Here is a 17,074-nt window from a genome sequence, read left to right on the forward strand (position 1 = left end):
AAGTTTAGACTCATTTTCTTTAATTTTATTTTTACATAGTGTTTTATGAAACTCGTTCGTGTAGATGAAGTTTTATTATAAAGTAAAAGGTTTATTGTACGAAATTTATACAATAAAATTTATACAGTGACGGAGTAGCACACTGCCCCTCTGGCTCACAAGAATTACAAAGCCGGTCAATTACAAAGCCTTACAACGCCAAATGTAATTTAAAGCTGGATTTTAATGTGAGAAATTCATAGTGCAATCCGAGAGGTTTTAAAGTGAAACTCAAAAGGTTAGGATTGTAATAAACAATATTTTTGTATCTTATTCTAAAAAACATATCACGCTTATTTACAAAAACACGCACTTACCTACTTTAAATTGTAACTATTATATTGTTGTCATTTTATTTTGTAGTATTTTATTATTTTGAAAATACCATATCCAGTACATCAATCGTATTTAAACTTATCAAATATTTATATACTTTAAATTATCAAGATTATCTCAAGAGAGATAATATTAATCATTTAAAGTATATAAATAAACGATGCAAGAACAGAAAAAAAAGCGTTAAGTTTTTTATAAACTTTTATCAAAGAAAACCTGAACAGGAAGAATTTAATTATAGTTTTATTTTTAATGTTAAATGTGAGACTTTCATTTAGAAAAAAATCTGTTGACCTTTTGTGATGATATGTTTACAAACAGTGAAAGTTAATGCCTTCGTAATGCTCAAAAATGTAACTCTAGAAAATTCTTTAAAGTTAAAAAGAGTTGTTCAAGCGAAAAGAGATTTTTACACATATTAAAGATTAAGTTAATCCATGTTGAATTTTACTGAAAAAATTTTGAATGCAAAGTTAAAAAGTTGAAATGTAGAACTTTCGACATGTTTTTTAAAAGTATGGGAATGAAAATTGGTTTCGATTTGTAAAAAAATTGTATTTGATATACCGTGGTGTGACGTAAGAAAGTCCTAGTTTTCGATATCTCAATTTATAAGAGCGAATTAATACTAATAAATAATGAATTCAAATTCTTGCTTTTTGATAATATTGTAGAATAATAAATAAATTTTCAGTTTTACCCTATTTTAGGCGTGAATACATTCAAAAAAGCCTTAATTTAAGCTGTAATATAGTTCGAGGTGATGACAAAAAGAAAGTACTATAATTTTGTTCGGAATAAAAGAAAGTCCTAATAAGTAAAAAAGAAAGTCCTAATGTTTATTATTACATATTTCTTGAATATTAAAATGACTAATACACTAGACATTTTTCTGACAGAGATTTATTAATTCTACACAATAATATAAAATTAAAAATTCCTTTCCATTATTCTACATATAACTTTACTTAGTTTTAGAATTTTTAGCTGCTTTTTCTTGTTTTTCTTTCAAATTTTCTAGCCGAATTCGCTTTCATTCCTGTTTCTCAAACTCCTTTTCAGCTTTTTTTCTCTTTCTTCCTTGCTTTTTTGTCAATTCTCTGTCTTTCTAATTCTTCTTTAGCTCTATTTTTCTGCTTTAAACTAGCAATATATTCGTAAGATGTAATGACTGATGAAACTCTTGTTGCTTGTTTTTGTACTTTTTTACTCTGAAATTCTTCTGGACTAACAAATATTGACTCGAAAACATTGTCATTTGCTTGCAAAGGTCTTTGAACTGGCGCTAAAGCTGTCGCATAAATTTCAATGGTTGATTCTGGTTGCGTTAAGTTCTCATTACTTACTGGAATTTCCTCTAATGGGGTTTCTAGAACCATGTTCTTTTCTCGAGTTGTGGGATCAACACCCTTTATTTTGTCCATTTTCTTCTGCCAGTAATAAAATAACGCTTCTTGTTCTATTGCACCTGTCCAATACATAAGATTACGATGGGCTCTAAAAGATTTTAATTGCTCATGTGTCATATTAGTTTCTAAATCATTTTTGACCTTATCAATTGTACTTAACAGTTCAGCTATAACCGGAGTTTCAGCGGATTCTTTAGGATCCCTTTGAATTTCATTTTCTTGTACACTTAACGGGACTTTTGTAAGATCCAAATTTTCTAGCAAAAAAGGACACAAACCGCAGCATTTAAATCCATTTGGTATTAAAGTAGGATTTTTCTGTGTTTTTGCAATTGCAGTCTGGAGCAGGGGTGCAAATGTCCTTTTTGGTAGACCAACTCCAAGGTTTTGCATTCTCCATTCTGTGACCATGTCGGTCCAAATATCTTTTGCAACATGAAAGTAAACTCGGTCCAATGGTTGTGCAAAATGGGTGCAATTAGGTAGCAAACAAATGATTACAATACCATTTTCACTGCAAATTTGACCCAAATCTAAGGTCAAATGTGATTTGTGGCCATCTAAAAAAAGAATTATTGGCAATAGGACACTATTTTTCCTTAAAAATTCAACGAAAGGTCTAGATATATAATCGTAAAATGTTTGGGACATCTGGTAACCTTTGGCTAATTTACCCATAACCCAATCTTTAGGAAAGTCAGCTGCAATTTTATGGTGGAATTCGCCATTCGTATGGATACAAAACCAAAGGTGGTGCAAATAAATTGCTTGCATTGACTGTTATCATAACTGAGAAACTTTCTTTATCACTATTTGCAGTGATGTTATACAATCATTTACTTTCTTGTCCAATTGCATTTTTAATAGATGGTCACAGATCAAAAGATGACTCATCAAGGTTCCAAATTCGATTAGGATCATCAAACACAGACAATAAATCATTTTTATCCATATACTCTGTTATTTTTTGGAACCACGTTTTAATATCTTGTTTGGAAACAAGTATTCTTTGTTTTGGAAGTGTCTGAGCCTTTCGAATTGAAAGTGTTGAATGTCTCTTGAAAAAATTGCTTGCCCAACGAGTGCCAATTACTTTTTGGTCAAGATTCATTTTATGTGCTAAAATAGATACACCCTTAAGAAGAAGTTTCTTTGTGACTGGCATACCAACATTGGCCATATCAATTTGCCAATTTTTAATTTTAACCTCTAAGTTTTTATCAAAAATTGTTGGACGCCCTATTTGACTCTTTGCTCGACCTTGTGTTCGTTGAACAAGGGTTGTCTTAGGTATTTTATAAAATTTAGATGCTGCATATATTGTCATAGTCTTCCTTTTTATTTTATCCAAAGAGGAAAAAAGAAAGTCACATCGACTTTTTCGTAAAAATATTAGTTTTTAGGTGTAAATCGATCGTTTTTACATGCAAATTCTAAACTTACCACCTTCATGAGCCATTATTGATCAAAATAGTTTTTTAACAACAAAATTTTTACTATAAAAAAACCTAAATCTTCACCATACAATTTTTGATGAAATGTTCAAAATGTGTGTTGCCGGTTAAAGTTCTTTTTTTGTGGTTCGTATTTTCAATGAGGAAGAAGGAAGAGGAGAGTGATATGCTGTAGTTTTAAAACTTATGTTTAAAAAGATAGTTAAGATAATTATAATAGTTAACTCCAAAATGGCGGCAAACAAATTATAAACATTAGCACTAAACTCCTTTAAAATAAATTTTACAAATGTTGAGAGATATATAAATGTTGCATTGGTTACTTAAAGCTAATCAATTCAACAATATGTTTATAATGTTTCAAATAAGGTAAAGATTTTTAAAGAAAATTAAAAATTCCTTAGAATAGGACAAGGGTAAATGGGAAATTCCATTCCCGCCTTTTTTTTTAAATACTAGTCCACAAAAATTGACAGATTGGTAAACTTAGTTGTCTCTGATAAACTTTTTACCAGGCGTTTAGTAAGTCAATGTCTTGCAGCAACATTTTTATTTTGTGTTTTTAGTTGAGCAGTTAAAGACATTATATGTAATACTCTTAAAATGGCAGATTGCGTGCAGATAGGTAGTATGAATGGACTGAAGGTAAACAAATTAGATATAAGCTAACAAAATAATGATCATATTGAAAGTTTTGAAATGCGATGATGATGGTGATGATGATAATGATGATGATGATGATGATGATGATGATGATGATGATGATGATGATGATGATGATGATGATGATGATGATGATGATGATGATGATGATGATGATGATGATGATGATGATGATGATGATGAGGATGAGGATGATGATGATAATGATGATAATGAACTTACTTCATGCATATGCTAGATCACTGGTGCAATTGATTCCGTAAGCGATATTATCATCTCGATGAACGGAAACGAGTATTTTGACATAGTGATACGCTCAACAGAAAATGAATACAAAACTGTGCGAATAATGGAAAAGGATTTGAATTTGAATTGGCTACAACAAAAATTCCAAAACCAGATATTTTCACTAAAGATGTTTAAGAAACGTTTTGAAAGCGCAAGTTTCGCGGAATTTTATTATGTCTCTTTCAATTCTGGCGACATTAATCCAGCTCACTACTTTACAAGATCTTCATTTTGCATAATGCATATTGGTGATGACATCAGCTCTGCTTTAACAGTTGAAGAAAGTCTGTTATTGCCAATTATCCAAAACCAATTTACTGTCTGTGGTAAAATTCAATGGATTGACGAGACTCCTCGCTACGGGAAAGGATTTACTGCAACAAAAGTTGTCCGTAATTGCATCCTCCATGATTTATACGTTGAAAATGCAAGTATTGAGACGGAGGTTTGGGGAAATAGTTATGAAAACCAATACCCAATTTCAAGTTTGGAAGAGGGTTGCAGCTATAGATTGGAGTTCATGAAGATCAGTAGAACAAATACTTTTAATGGAAGAATATTGACGAGCACTCCTAAGACCAAAGTCTTTCGTCTCAAATAAGAACATAACTTTGTTTTATTTTAAAAATATCTTTTATGAGATGTATTAAAAGTCATTTATTTCAAATGCAGCTTATTTTGAACATTTGCAATTTCGAACAAAATTTTTTGCCCCTTAGTTATGTTCCTTATTTCCAACCCCGTTATTTCAAACATTTTGCTATTTCGAACATTTTTTCCGGTCCCAAGATAAAAATTCGTTTAATTCAAAATTTTGAGGGAAAATGATAAATAAAGTTACATAATCCGATAAACATAGTTACTAGTATTTTATAAAACTTTTAATACTTTAAAGGAATATGAATATTTTAGAGAACTTAGAATATCTAAATCAGACATGAGAACAACGTTTAAATGTCATGTTGCGTGTTTTTATTGTATAAAGCATTTGTTTGGTTAAACAAGAGCAAGACTTTAGAAGCGGAATAAAAGCGTAAACACGCTCACAAAGCTCTGCAAGAAAAAACTCAAGTACTTTAAGATATTGAGAAAGGGTTGTCGAACAAAAGGGTTGCAGCAAATAATAGTGTACCAAAGAAAAACCATGTTAACATGGTTCATAAATAATGATAATTTCTTTTCATCACTTTAAGAAGGACCAAATTTATAGTTTTAAAGGTTTATGATGCTGCTCATTGGGCGAAGCTGTTTTTAAATGGTTTTTGAATATCCGCCATCAAACGTTCCTTTATCAGGTATCATCAAACAAGAAGGCATGCTTATATTCTAAAGATCTTGAGCCAAACAATTTTAGTACTTCAAAAAGTTGGTTAGGCAGTTGAAAAGAACAAAGAATCATCACTTTTAAAAAAAAATCTTGGGAATCAATTTCTGAACTGGTAATTGATTGGAAAAAAAATGTCACAAACAACTTTATTGTCTAAATATGGTATTAGAGACGTTTATTACGGTGACGAGTTTAAAATTTTCTATAAATGTATGACAAACAAAACATACAAATTCGGACATTTCTAACATATAAATTCGGACATTTTAAACATGCAAATTCGGACATTTCAAACATGCAAATTCGGACATTTCAAGCATGCAAATTTGGACATTTCAAACATGCAAATTCGGACATTTCAAACATAAAAAATTAGATAACACAGGTCTACAAAAAAAAAACTTTTTTCTGTTGCATGAGATATTTAAACTGATTTTTATGTATTTTTAAACGCTGAATCCAAATATAAGGTCCGTTTTTGTTGGTTCTAGTTTTTTTGCAATAACCAATTTATTTTTTAAAAACTATGTTTTTTATAGGTATTTTTATTCAATAGGTATAAAAAAAAGTAATCATATTATTGTTTTTATTAGATCAAATATATAATATGATGGCTTCTTCAAATCGACATAAGTGCAAGCATAATCCTAACTCATTCTGTTATATCTGTGGTTGCTATACACTTGTTCGACAAAGACGAAACATTACTAATTTTGTTAAACTAGCATATAAATTATATTTTGATATTAAACTTGGCGACCAAGAAAAAAAGTAGGCTCCACATACTGTGTGCCATATTTGTGAAGAAAGTCTTCGAGATTGGACAAAAGGAAAAAGAAAGAATTTACCTTTTGGAGTTCCCATGGTTTGGAGGGAACCACAAAACCACATTGACGACTGCTATTTTTATCTTGTTAATACTAATGGTATTGGCAAAATAAAGAGGCAAAAAATAGCTTATCCCAACATTCCTTCTGCTATTAGACCAATTCAACATTCTAAAGAGATTCCATTTCCAATTTTTAAAGGTTTATTTTTGTCAGAAGACGAGGAAAGTATGTCTGCTACGGAAACAGAAGAATTTTTACCAGATTTGGAAGACTTCTCATCTAATGCTAAACAATTCAGTTTGCCACAGTGTTTTAGTCAGATAGAACTGAATGACTTAGTTTGTGATTTAGGACTTTCTAAGCAAGCAGCAGAAGTATTAGCATCACGTTTAAAGGAAAAAAACCTACTTGATAGTTTTGCAAAAGTTCCTTACTTTAGAACAAGAGACTTTTTATCAATAGCTCAAAGCGAAGCCTCAAATGCGTCCTATTGCACAATGGAAATATTTTTGGTTCTGTACCAATTGGTCATTCTGTTCATTTGCGAGAAACTTACGATGACATTAAAATGGTGCTTAGCTTGATTAAATATCGCGAACATAACTAGATTATTTGTTTAGATCTAAAGATGGTTAACTTTCTACTTGGTCAGCAGAAGGGTTTTACAAAGTTTCCATGTTATCTCTGTATGTGGGATAGTCGAGCAAGAAATCAACACTGGATACAAAAAGAATGGCCCATTCGCAAGACTCTCGCAGTGGGCATGCAAAATGTTATGAATGAACCCATTGTTAGTCGAAATAAAATAGTTTTTCCTTCACTCCATCTTAAACTTGGATTCATGAAACAATTTGTTAAAGCACTGAAAACTGATAGTGATTGCTTTCAGTATATAGTTACATTCTTACCAGGTTTGTCAATAGAGAAAAAAAAAGCAGGAGTTTTTATGGGCCACAAATTCGCTATCTTAAAAAAGATAAAGAATTCATTAAAACAATGAATATCAAAGAGAAAACAGCTTGGTTGTCGTTTGTGGTTGTAGTAGAAAAATTTCTTGGTAAAAAAGCAGAAAACTATGCAGATTTAGTTGATGAAATGTTGAAAGCCTTTTGTGATCTTGGATGCAAAATGAGCATAAAACTTCATTATATAAATAGTCATCTTGACCAGTTTCCTGAAAATCTTGGAGATGTGAGTGAAGAGCAAGGAGAGCAATTCCATCAAGATCTTAAGACAGTTAAAGATCGTTACCAAGGACGATAGGACATACATATGATGGCAGACTACTGTTGGGGCATCAAGCAAGAAGACTCAGGAAAAGTTTATAAAAGAAAGAGCAACAAGCAAAAGTTTCTTCCTGATTAAATAGTTTTAATTAAACAATGTAATCTGTAATCTTTTTTAAAACTAAAGTAAAACATGATTTTGTTATTAATCAATAAAAAGTTGATAATTTAAAGTTGGACTTTATTTATAGGACGATATTTATAAAATGTTTTTTTAAACAGTTCACTTTTTTTTTCATCTGCTTTCTGCTTTTGTTTTAGTTTGGTAAACAACTTTTATTGTAAAAAATATATCATAGCACTTCCAAATGAGTTTCAAATCTCTATTTTAGAATCATTTCTAATGTTTTGCAAAATAAAAAAATGTTTATTGCAAAAAATCTGTAGCTTTCCATAAAAATCTGATGCCAGATTTGAATGCAGCGTATCAAAATTATGTAAGAACAAGTGTCAAATTTAATGCAATAAATTTTTTGTAGACCTATGTAATTAAATCAAAAAGGTGTTCAGATGGAAAGTTAAAGGAAACTGGAACTGGAATGTCAGCAGCAAATGCTCTAGGGAATAAGATATGAGCCTTTGTCATCAGAAAGCTGCTACCGTGGCGATATCAATATCAAAAAAAATAATTGGATGGATGTAGTATAATTTGAGGAGTGGGTGCCAGAATTAAATCGAAAATTTGCATCTGATTTAAGAAGTGTGGCACTTGTAATTGGTAATTGCACACACTCTCTCGTATCAAGAATTTAAAATCAATACAGTTTCTTTTTTTTCTTTTTTTTTTTTAATCTCAAGATATCACATTGACAACAGAGTATACGGACAAAAACTTTATAAAATCACTGAAAGAAAAATATCATAAAAATATGATTTGCAAGATTATCAGAATTTTTAAAAACAGCGAAGTCGGAATGCAAACGTTGGTGCGCGCGTGGTATGCAGTATCCATAATAACGATTGTAAATTGTTTTCGTAAATTAGTAATCTTGAATGCAATTCAAAAACCACTTATTGCTGACAATGATTATCTATTTAAAGATTTGCGGAATCAGAAAGATAATTTTTAAAACGTTAAACCAGATTTTACACCAGAGAATATCAAAGCAGCTTCATTAACTAATTCTGATGCTGATGTTTCCACAGCGGAACCACCACTTACAAACTCTGAAATTTAAGCGAGATTTTTTGACAGCGAATACATTAGCGACAAAGATGAAGAATTTATCAATGCTTGCGATACTTGAAATAAAAACCATTGGAATGTCCGGGGAAAATTTAACTACTGATTTCTTTAGAGCTGTCTCAAAATTTTTATTTGTTTACTATAAATGTCGAGGAGGCTCAGGTAGAATGTTAATAGACTGAAAGAAGAGAAGATAAAGATTTACTCAGACATCTTGAGTGGTGTCTGAGGGAACGAATCTACTGGATTTTGGTTGCTGAATACGGACAGTTTTTTTCTAAATACGATTTTTTTCAACAACAAAAAAAAAAAAAAAAAAAAGCGTGATCTGCTGTAAAGACCGGTTTTTTATCTGTTTTTTTTTTTCGTTTTGTTGGAAAACTATTTTCTTTTAAATTTAAATATAAATTTTAGTCAGTACACGAGACTTATAAAATGTTAAATATTGATGAGATTAGATCATTTCGATACCATTTTATTGCATTTCATTTTCTCTTAAATCCCATCAGGGAAACAAAAAACACAGCTGGATCTTTTTTTAAATAAAAAGAACCTACCCAGCAAACATGTCAGCGTTGAATCAACGTTGAAAACCGGTCGCAAAAGATGTTGCGGAAACGTTGACAAAGTAATCGATTTTGCAAAGATATGTAACGTTGTTAAAGACACATTGATTAAACGTTGTTGCGTAACGTTGAAAAAACGTTACCAAAAGACGTTACAAAAATGTCGCAACTAAACGTTGAAAAAATGTTACTAAAAAAGCGTTGCATAAACGTCGCAACATAACGTTGAAAAAACGTTACTAAAAAAGCGTTGCTTAAGCGTTGTTAAAGCAGCCGATTTTGCAAGGATTTGTAACGTTGATAGTAAAACGTCGATTTAACGTTACTAAAAGACGTCGAATTAAGGTTGAAATATAACGTTGAAACAATGCTTATATATGTATAAGTATATACAGAGCCGGCTCGTGAAAAATACTATATGTGTGCGAGAATAAATTAGGCGCCTTTTAGATTTAAATTCCGAGCTCGTTCGCAAAAAATGTCACTTTTTTTAAATCATAAAACAATGCATACTACAAATACAATAACTTTCTTAAGAAATTTTTTGATTTTAAACATATTTTTAGTTACTAAACGGAACACGTCTAACTTTAGATTTTGCAAAATTTAATCTTAAAGTATCAATATCCACAGATTCAGCAATTTTGTTTTCAATGGAAATTATTGATAAACCATTTAAACGTTCCTGGCCCATTGTTGATCGTAAATAGTTTTTTATTAATTTTAATTTGGAAAAACTACGTTCCCCTGTACTCACTGTTACCGGTAGTGTTAATAATATTCGTAAGGAAATACAAACATTAGGAAACAGTTCTTCAAGCTGACTATCATATATCCATTTAAGCACAGATTCCGGTGATTTTTTCCCATCTAATTTCCGTGATAACAAATTAAGTTCCAGAAACAAATCCTCTGAATACACATCTTTTGAATCACCATGAGTCAATACTTTTTCCAGTAATCTGCATTTATTAATTAAGCCTTCTTCTCCTATTTTATCAATTTCTTTGATATTATACAAAAACTCGAACGGTTCTATTGTACTTGAAAAGCTTTCAAATCGTTCATTTATTGATTCTTTAGCTATTTTAAAGAGAATATCAAAAAACTGCTTTTTGAATTTTTGGTTTGGTTGTATATCACCATCTTCTTCAAAAGGTTCATCATCAAAAAACCTTTTTCTTTTTCTTGCTCTTTCACGTGAAATAGAACTGAATTCATTGGTCAAGTTTGCATCATTAGCTGGAATTTTGGCTTTTGAAATATATATTTTGTAAGAATCTTCAGTGTGTTTAGTAACAAAAAAATCGATAGTTTTCTTTAATGCATTTGCAGCAGTCTTCACGTCTACAGTTTGACATTGTAATAGTTTGCTAGTACAATTAATTTCAGTTAATACATCGTGCCAAACCACAACACCACATATGAATTCAAAACTGTTTAATTTTGATGCAAGTGATTCAGCAGTTATTCTAGTAATAGAATCTTTTTCAATGTTGACAACTTCTTTCAATGCACAATAAATTTCTTTTAATCCCAATTTTAGAGCACGAACAGCATTCACATGACTTTCCCATCTGGTAGTACTTAATGACTTTACTGTTAATTTGCAACATTTTGATTCAAAAATTTGCCAACGCTTTGTAGTTGCAGAGAAAAAATTATACAAAGCTTGAATTTGTGAAAAAAACCTCATAAGTTCTAAACATCCTTGGACTGCATCCGCAACAACCAAGTTCAAGGAGTGACAGACACAAGGAATATAAAAGGCTCGTGAATTTATATCTTTTATACGCTTCTGTACACCAATTTTTTTACCTTTCATATTGGATCCATTATCATATCCTTGTCCACGAATATCCATGACAGATAAATTATTTGATTCCAATGAATTCAAAATTTCTTCAGTAAGTCCTAATCCAGTAGTATCTAATACATTTATGAATCCTATAAAACTTTCTTGAATTGTGACACTGATAACCTGGTTCTCCAATTGTTTTGCAATGTTAACGTAACGTATAATAATAGACATTTGCTCTTTGTGACTATTATCTGGTGTACAATCTACAATAATCGAAAAATACTTAGCCTTTTTTATAATACTTAAAATTTTATCTAACAGTCTAAGTCTTAATCCTTTTGCTTGGGTTTTTTATTTATTTTTCATTTGGTTTAATGCAAGTTCTTTAAAATTTTATGCCTTTATAATACCTTCTATTTTTTATAATAAAATAATAACAATCATTTTTTTAAATTTAATTATTTGAACTTTAAAAAATATGCAAAAAACAACTCATTATGCAATGCATTATAATCTGAAACCGCACTATCTGCATCAAAATAGGCAGTTGTAATTGCATGCAATTTTACTAGCTAGATCTAATATTACTAACAAAAAATAATTATGCACAAAAAATAACCAAAACAAACAATGTGTAAAAATAATTATATAAATAATAGACTAAAAAAGAGATTTGTATATTTTTTATAAAAACATTCAAGAAAATCTTTTTTAAATCTGGAAAATAAGGTGCAGATATGTCATTCACAACTGACAATAGAAATTTAAGGCGGGGACCGATTTCAGCATTAATGTCGGCCATCTTGTCCAGAAGTAAACATAAAATGTAAACTTTTGTCTGATTGGTTAGCAGAAAACATTGTAAAAAAAACTGATTGGGATTAGACAAGGGGCATAACTCAGTTTTCACAAAAATGGACTTAGTACCTTTGATATTTTTAGCTATAGATCTTGAAAGATCAATATATTTTGTTTCTAAGCAAAATTTTAATTTTGCGCCTTTTTAATGCTGCGCCTGTGTGTTTCGCACACTTCGCACACGCTACGAGCCGGCTCTGAGTATATATATACATATATATATGTATATATATACATATATATATATATATGTATATATATGTATGTATACATATATATATATATATGTATACATATATATATATATATATATATATATATATATATATATATATATATATATATATATATATATATATATATATATATATATATATATATATATCTTGAATTGGCAAATAAAACAAAATTGTTTGTTGAACTCTACACTTGCAATATTTCCAAAATCGATTTTTAATACAACAGTAATACAGAATGATAAATATAAAAAAAACCTAAAATATACAATTCATAGATATATATAAAAATATAAATATTTTTTTAAAGATTAATGTGTGTGAGTGTCTGTATATATGTTTATACAATATATAAAAACAAAATTTACAGGATATCGTATCGATAGGCCAGGATATCATTGAGATACAGAATCTAAACCAAAAAATAAAACTTTTATAATACAATTTATAATACAATGAAAGATTAAATAAATAAACGTGTATTTTAGAAAAAGCGCTTTACACAAGACACAAACAAAATCATAACATATCCTAAAATGCAATTAAAAAACTCTAATCTTCCGATTTCTGCTTTCTACAAAAATTTATTGGCAAATATTTCAGAACTGATTTACAGCTTCATAAATCCCTGCTTCATCTGGGTATCTTTTTGAGACACTCTTTAAAATATAAAATTCAAACTTCTTGCTTAAATACTATTAGTAAAAATCTGCATACTTAAAAAGTTTAAACAAAACATATTACCAACTAAAACACGATACAATTTGGTCTTTGAAGAAACAAACTTTTGTTTGGTTTTGTTTGTGGAATTGGTTTGCCCCTTCATGTTTAACAAACAGCGCAACTCAATCGTTAACAGCCTAAAAAGTTAGTAATTATTTGAATCAATATTTACAATATTGTACAATACAACATTCATGCTACAGGAAAGAAAGCATATAATGATATGCTTAAAAAAGCGTATAATTATATTTAATATAATAAATATATTTTGCAAACACTTTTTAAATAATCCATTAAAAACTATTGCCATTTTGGCTTGAAAAGGTGTAGAAAATTGACCTAGCACTCAATAACACGTTTTACACTATCTTTTAAGTTAACTCCACCAATTTTCGCTATTTGCGATACCTGCTCTCAAAAAAATCTTTAATCAATGTTTAAATAATTATGTAATTAGAGGCAATCTTTTACAAAATCCCTTACATTTTTAAACAAATTAAAAAACATTGAAAGTTGAAAAAACAAAAAGTAATTATGGATAGAATGACAAATTATAATAAATAAAATAAAATTATATTGTTTAATCAACTTTTCAGTTAATAATATAAATAAATTTACCATGACAACATAAAGAAAAATTCAAAAAATTCAAACTAGCAATAGCAACAGGGCAACTTACCCATTTAGAAAAAATGACACTGTCATTTAATGTAGTATCTAGCTCAATAAGTTGTTCTATTGAACTCAATGCATTTATTTGCAGATCTTCGGATACAAATGAAGAAACATTTTGAAGATCCTTTACCATACTTTTAATTTCTAAAAGTTGTTTAAAAACCTTTTTCTGAAATTCTAAAAAAAAAAGCAATTTATTAAGCATGTATATACATTTTTTTTTTAAATACATACAGTTCTTTTTTTTTATTTTTATTCTTTACCATATAAAAAAAAAAAGAAAAGACAAATCCAAAAAGAAACCAACTATTCACAAACATAATTACTCACATTCTTCTTCAGATTCCTCTGTAGTTGTGAAGTTAACTCCTTCACATACTTCTTTATCTATTAGTAATTATTTAGTAAAATAAATATAAACAATGAATATAAAAACTAAAATGTAGAATAAGTGTAAACAGATTCAATATATATCTAGGCAATAATAATAAAATAAACAGATTCAAAATATTACTTATCCCAAATTAGAAAGAAAAAAGTTTATTTGATATTGTACTTCACTAATAATATAAAACATTAATAATAGTTTTTTTTATTCATAATAAACAATTAAAATAGCAATTAATACAGTAAAATTTAATGACCTCCAGTTACTTTAATTCTTTTAACTCTGAGCTTGTTCCAGGAATCATCAATTGGAAACTTATTATAGGCAGCTTTCATTGCATGAACACCAGTTGACCAAAAGATACTATTTGCTGATATTAAAAAGATACTATTTGCTGATATTGTACCCTTATATATTCAAAAACTTTACTAATAAAAACCAGGCTGTTTTAAAAGATGTTTTAAACAAATTATTCTTTATTCAAGATGGCGAACATCAGTAATTTGTTGTTTTCTACTTTTAACTTCAGATTGAAGAACTTTACTTTGATTTTGAGAGAATTTTATAGGATTCTTAATTAGCATAAAAATTCTCATTCATAATCAATCGTTAAAATACAGAGGGAGTGAGAGGTGAGAAAGAAGTTAAGTGGCGCTAGACGTGTATCAGCCCAAAATCTATTTTAAAAAAAAAAAAACTATTACTCAAAGGCGGTTATGTATTTTTACACCCTCCTTTTTTGATGAAGATTATGAAAGGAAGTTTGTAAAAATGAAGAAAATTGGTTTCCATTTTTAGGTTTTTTGACCACAACAATATACTCAAACTTTAACTTTAAGAAAAAACAAAATGGCTAAACGCTTTTTTTCGCCATTTTTTCAATATATTCAATTTAAATTCCATAATTTAAAAACCACTTCATGTAAAACAGTAACCAGGCTGGTGTTTTTTGGTTTAAATTGAAAATGTTTTTCTAAAAATATTAAATTATTTTGCTCATTAAAAATCATGCAACAATTTGAAAAATATTAAATTTTATATATTATATATATTAGGTATTTTCAAAATTTTTTATTTAAAATTTTTAAAAGGTTAAAATGAGTTTAAAAAAATAACTGAAAAAGAAAATATAAGCTTGTTGTTTTAGTCAATGTTTTTTCGGCATAAGATAATGGAGACCGCCGATCCATTAATGTTTATCGGATTGTCCGATTGTGCACCAAATTTACAGATCGGTTCAAATTATTTACGGATTGATTTGATCCAGAAATAAAGCATCGCACAGTGGGCCAGGTGGTAGACAAAACCTCAAAAAAAAATATTCGAAATACTTCCAACTACTTAGTATATTATGTATATAAGAGCATAATGTATGGTTTAATACATTATTGGTAGTTTGATAGTACATCATAAATGTACAAATATCATTTACAATTGAATATATTTAGAAATTCATTTATTAATTTTTATAATAGATATATCACCTACAACTATGACAATGAATAACCTTTAAATTATTTAACTTATGCGAAATTAATTGACACATTATTAAAATTTAATTTTATAGCTTTACGAAAAATACCACCATAAATTCCAAGGTCTTGTATTAAACTCACAGTTTCATTTTGAAATATAAAGGCAAGATTCTTATTTATAATATTAAAATATTATATTAAAAGTGGCGCATATAATTTAGAACCTGCTGGAACCGCTTATTATTGTTAAAACAAGTTAATACAATATATGTACAGCCTGTTGGTGGTGTTTAATTCTGCTCTTAGCTGCCCCTTTAAGTTTGGTAAACATTTAAAAAAAGATATTTTCGTAAAATGCTGTTAGCGACAAACCTATTTTTTTGGTTTTAGGTAATAATAGGTGCTGTGCTTATTATACTGGCCTAATTAAATGTAGCTGAAATGAAAATAATGGCCATATTCATGTTATATTAGTTTATAGTGGTTGCACTAATTATGTTAAAATCATTTTTTGTAGTTGATATGAAGATAAGTGATGTCCATAAACGTATACGGCATGACCAACTAAAACCTAGTGATAAATCATTTTCTTTGTCTGTAGAAGCTATTCTAGTCTCTATGAATTTGGGTTCTACTGGATGTGCTGCGTTTTTAAAAGTATATCAAAAGAAATGGAAGGATGCAAACCGGGGAAATATAAAGTTGGAAATATAAGGAAATATAAAACCTGCATTCCTGGATTAGGTTTTTTGAAATGGTATTACATATTGGATACAAGCTGGAAACTCAAAAGTGGCAGTCTAGAGCTATTGAAGATAAGGAAAATGTTAAGCTAGTGAATAAACGTATCCAGATAGAATTTATGAACCAAATAGGACTGGTTGTGGATTTCCCAAAAAGTGGAGGATCTGGTAAGTGAAATTACATAAATACTTGTATATGAATCATCAGGTTAACTATCACATATATGCAATTTGTAGGTACCAGTAATGATGGAAACACCGCCCGACGAGCCTTTGCAGACTATCAATCAACTGCCAAAATTTTGATAGTAGATGAAACTCTTTTATTTTTACATCATTCTAGTCACTTTATCATCTGGATTTGAAATTGGTACTGTCAAGTTTAAAGAGTTTTGTATTACTGCTCTTAAACTTTACATATCTAAGTATTCCTGGTATTACATGTCACAATCAGTACACAAAATTTTAGTTCATGGCCATGCCATTATTGCTAGACAGTACTTGCCAATTGGACTGATGTCAGAGGAGGCACAAGAGGCCCGCAACAAGGATTTTAAAAAGTTTAGGGAAGATTTCAGTAGAAAGACTTCTAGAATAGATACAAATCGCGACCTGGTTAACAGACTACTTGTATCTAGTGATCCTGTCATAACATCATTAAGAAAAGGTCATAACAAAAATAGTAAGAGTTTTAAAAAAATCCCCAGTGAAGTTCTGGCTTTGCTGAGGGAATCAGCTCCACCTTCTTCTTATTCTTTGTAGCTAAACACAATTTGTTGTTTGATTTTTGA

General features: G+C 29.4%; 4 protein-coding genes and 1 long non-coding RNA gene across 10 annotated transcripts; 2 read left to right on the plus strand and 3 right to left on the minus strand.

Moving 5' to 3' along the window:
* The first annotated feature begins 155 nt into the window (after positions 1 to 155).
* Positions 156 to 4,907, plus strand: LOC149878845 (uncharacterized). 4 transcript variants are annotated; one of them, XM_090072239.1, is made up of 3 exons: positions 156 to 277; positions 3,805 to 3,883; positions 4,140 to 4,907. In XM_090072239.1, exons 2-3 carry the CDS (start codon positions 3,842 to 3,844, stop codon positions 4,788 to 4,790), a joined length of 693 nt encoding a protein of 230 aa, XP_089928365.1. In that variant the 5' UTR covers positions 156 to 277; positions 3,805 to 3,841; the 3' UTR covers positions 4,791 to 4,907. The 4 variants fall into 4 exon arrangements, with proteins under 4 accessions (XP_089928365.1, XP_089928367.1, XP_089928366.1 ...); XM_090072241.1 differs by lacking the exon at positions 156 to 277 and adding an exon at positions 795 to 890; XM_090072240.1 differs by lacking the exon at positions 156 to 277 and adding an exon at positions 820 to 953.
* LOC149878846 (uncharacterized) lies at positions 1,269 to 2,230 on the minus strand. The gene has a single exon (XM_090072237.1). It carries the CDS (start codon positions 2,193 to 2,195, stop codon positions 1,434 to 1,436), a length of 762 nt encoding a protein of 253 aa, XP_089928363.1. The 5' UTR covers positions 2,196 to 2,230; the 3' UTR covers positions 1,269 to 1,433.
* Positions 4,908 to 9,946: 5,039 nt separating the features above from the next.
* LOC149878847 (zinc finger MYM-type protein 1-like) lies at positions 9,947 to 11,416 on the minus strand. Its single transcript, XM_090071231.1, has one exon. The coding sequence runs from the start codon at positions 11,414 to 11,416 to the stop codon at positions 9,947 to 9,949; it is 1,470 nt and encodes a 489-aa protein (XP_089927357.1).
* A 1,048-nt stretch (positions 11,417 to 12,464) lies between these two features.
* Positions 12,465 to 14,945, minus strand: LOC149878848 (uncharacterized). Of its 3 annotated transcripts, none has more exons than XM_090071843.1 (6): positions 14,332 to 14,945; positions 14,008 to 14,064; positions 13,682 to 13,854; positions 13,346 to 13,413; positions 13,024 to 13,139; positions 12,465 to 12,691 (listed from the first exon to the last, which is right to left on the minus strand). In XM_090071843.1, exons 3-6 carry the CDS (start codon positions 13,808 to 13,810, stop codon positions 12,675 to 12,677), a joined length of 330 nt encoding a protein of 109 aa, XP_089927969.1. In that variant the 5' UTR covers positions 13,811 to 13,854; positions 14,008 to 14,064; positions 14,332 to 14,945; the 3' UTR covers positions 12,465 to 12,674. The 3 variants fall into 3 exon arrangements, with proteins under 3 accessions (XP_089927969.1, XP_089927970.1, XP_089927968.1); XM_090071844.1 differs by having other exon boundaries at positions 13,346 to 13,410; positions 14,322 to 14,945; XM_090071842.1 differs by having other exon boundaries at positions 14,322 to 14,945.
* An 809-nt stretch (positions 14,946 to 15,754) lies between these two features.
* Positions 15,755 to 16,254, plus strand: LOC149878849 (uncharacterized). The gene is made up of 2 exons (XR_016446792.1): positions 15,755 to 15,863; positions 16,058 to 16,254. It is a non-coding gene; the product is annotated as an uncharacterized LOC149878849 (long non-coding RNA).
* The last annotated feature ends 820 nt before the right edge of the window (positions 16,255 to 17,074 follow it).

This window comes from Hydra viridissima, unplaced genomic scaffold, assembly GCF_058129835.1.
Source record: "Hydra viridissima isolate aposymbiotic clone 2 unplaced genomic scaffold, HvirCarnegie_v1 scaffold_14, whole genome shotgun sequence".
Classification (NCBI taxonomy): domain Eukaryota; kingdom Metazoa; phylum Cnidaria; class Hydrozoa; order Anthoathecata; family Hydridae; genus Hydra; species Hydra viridissima.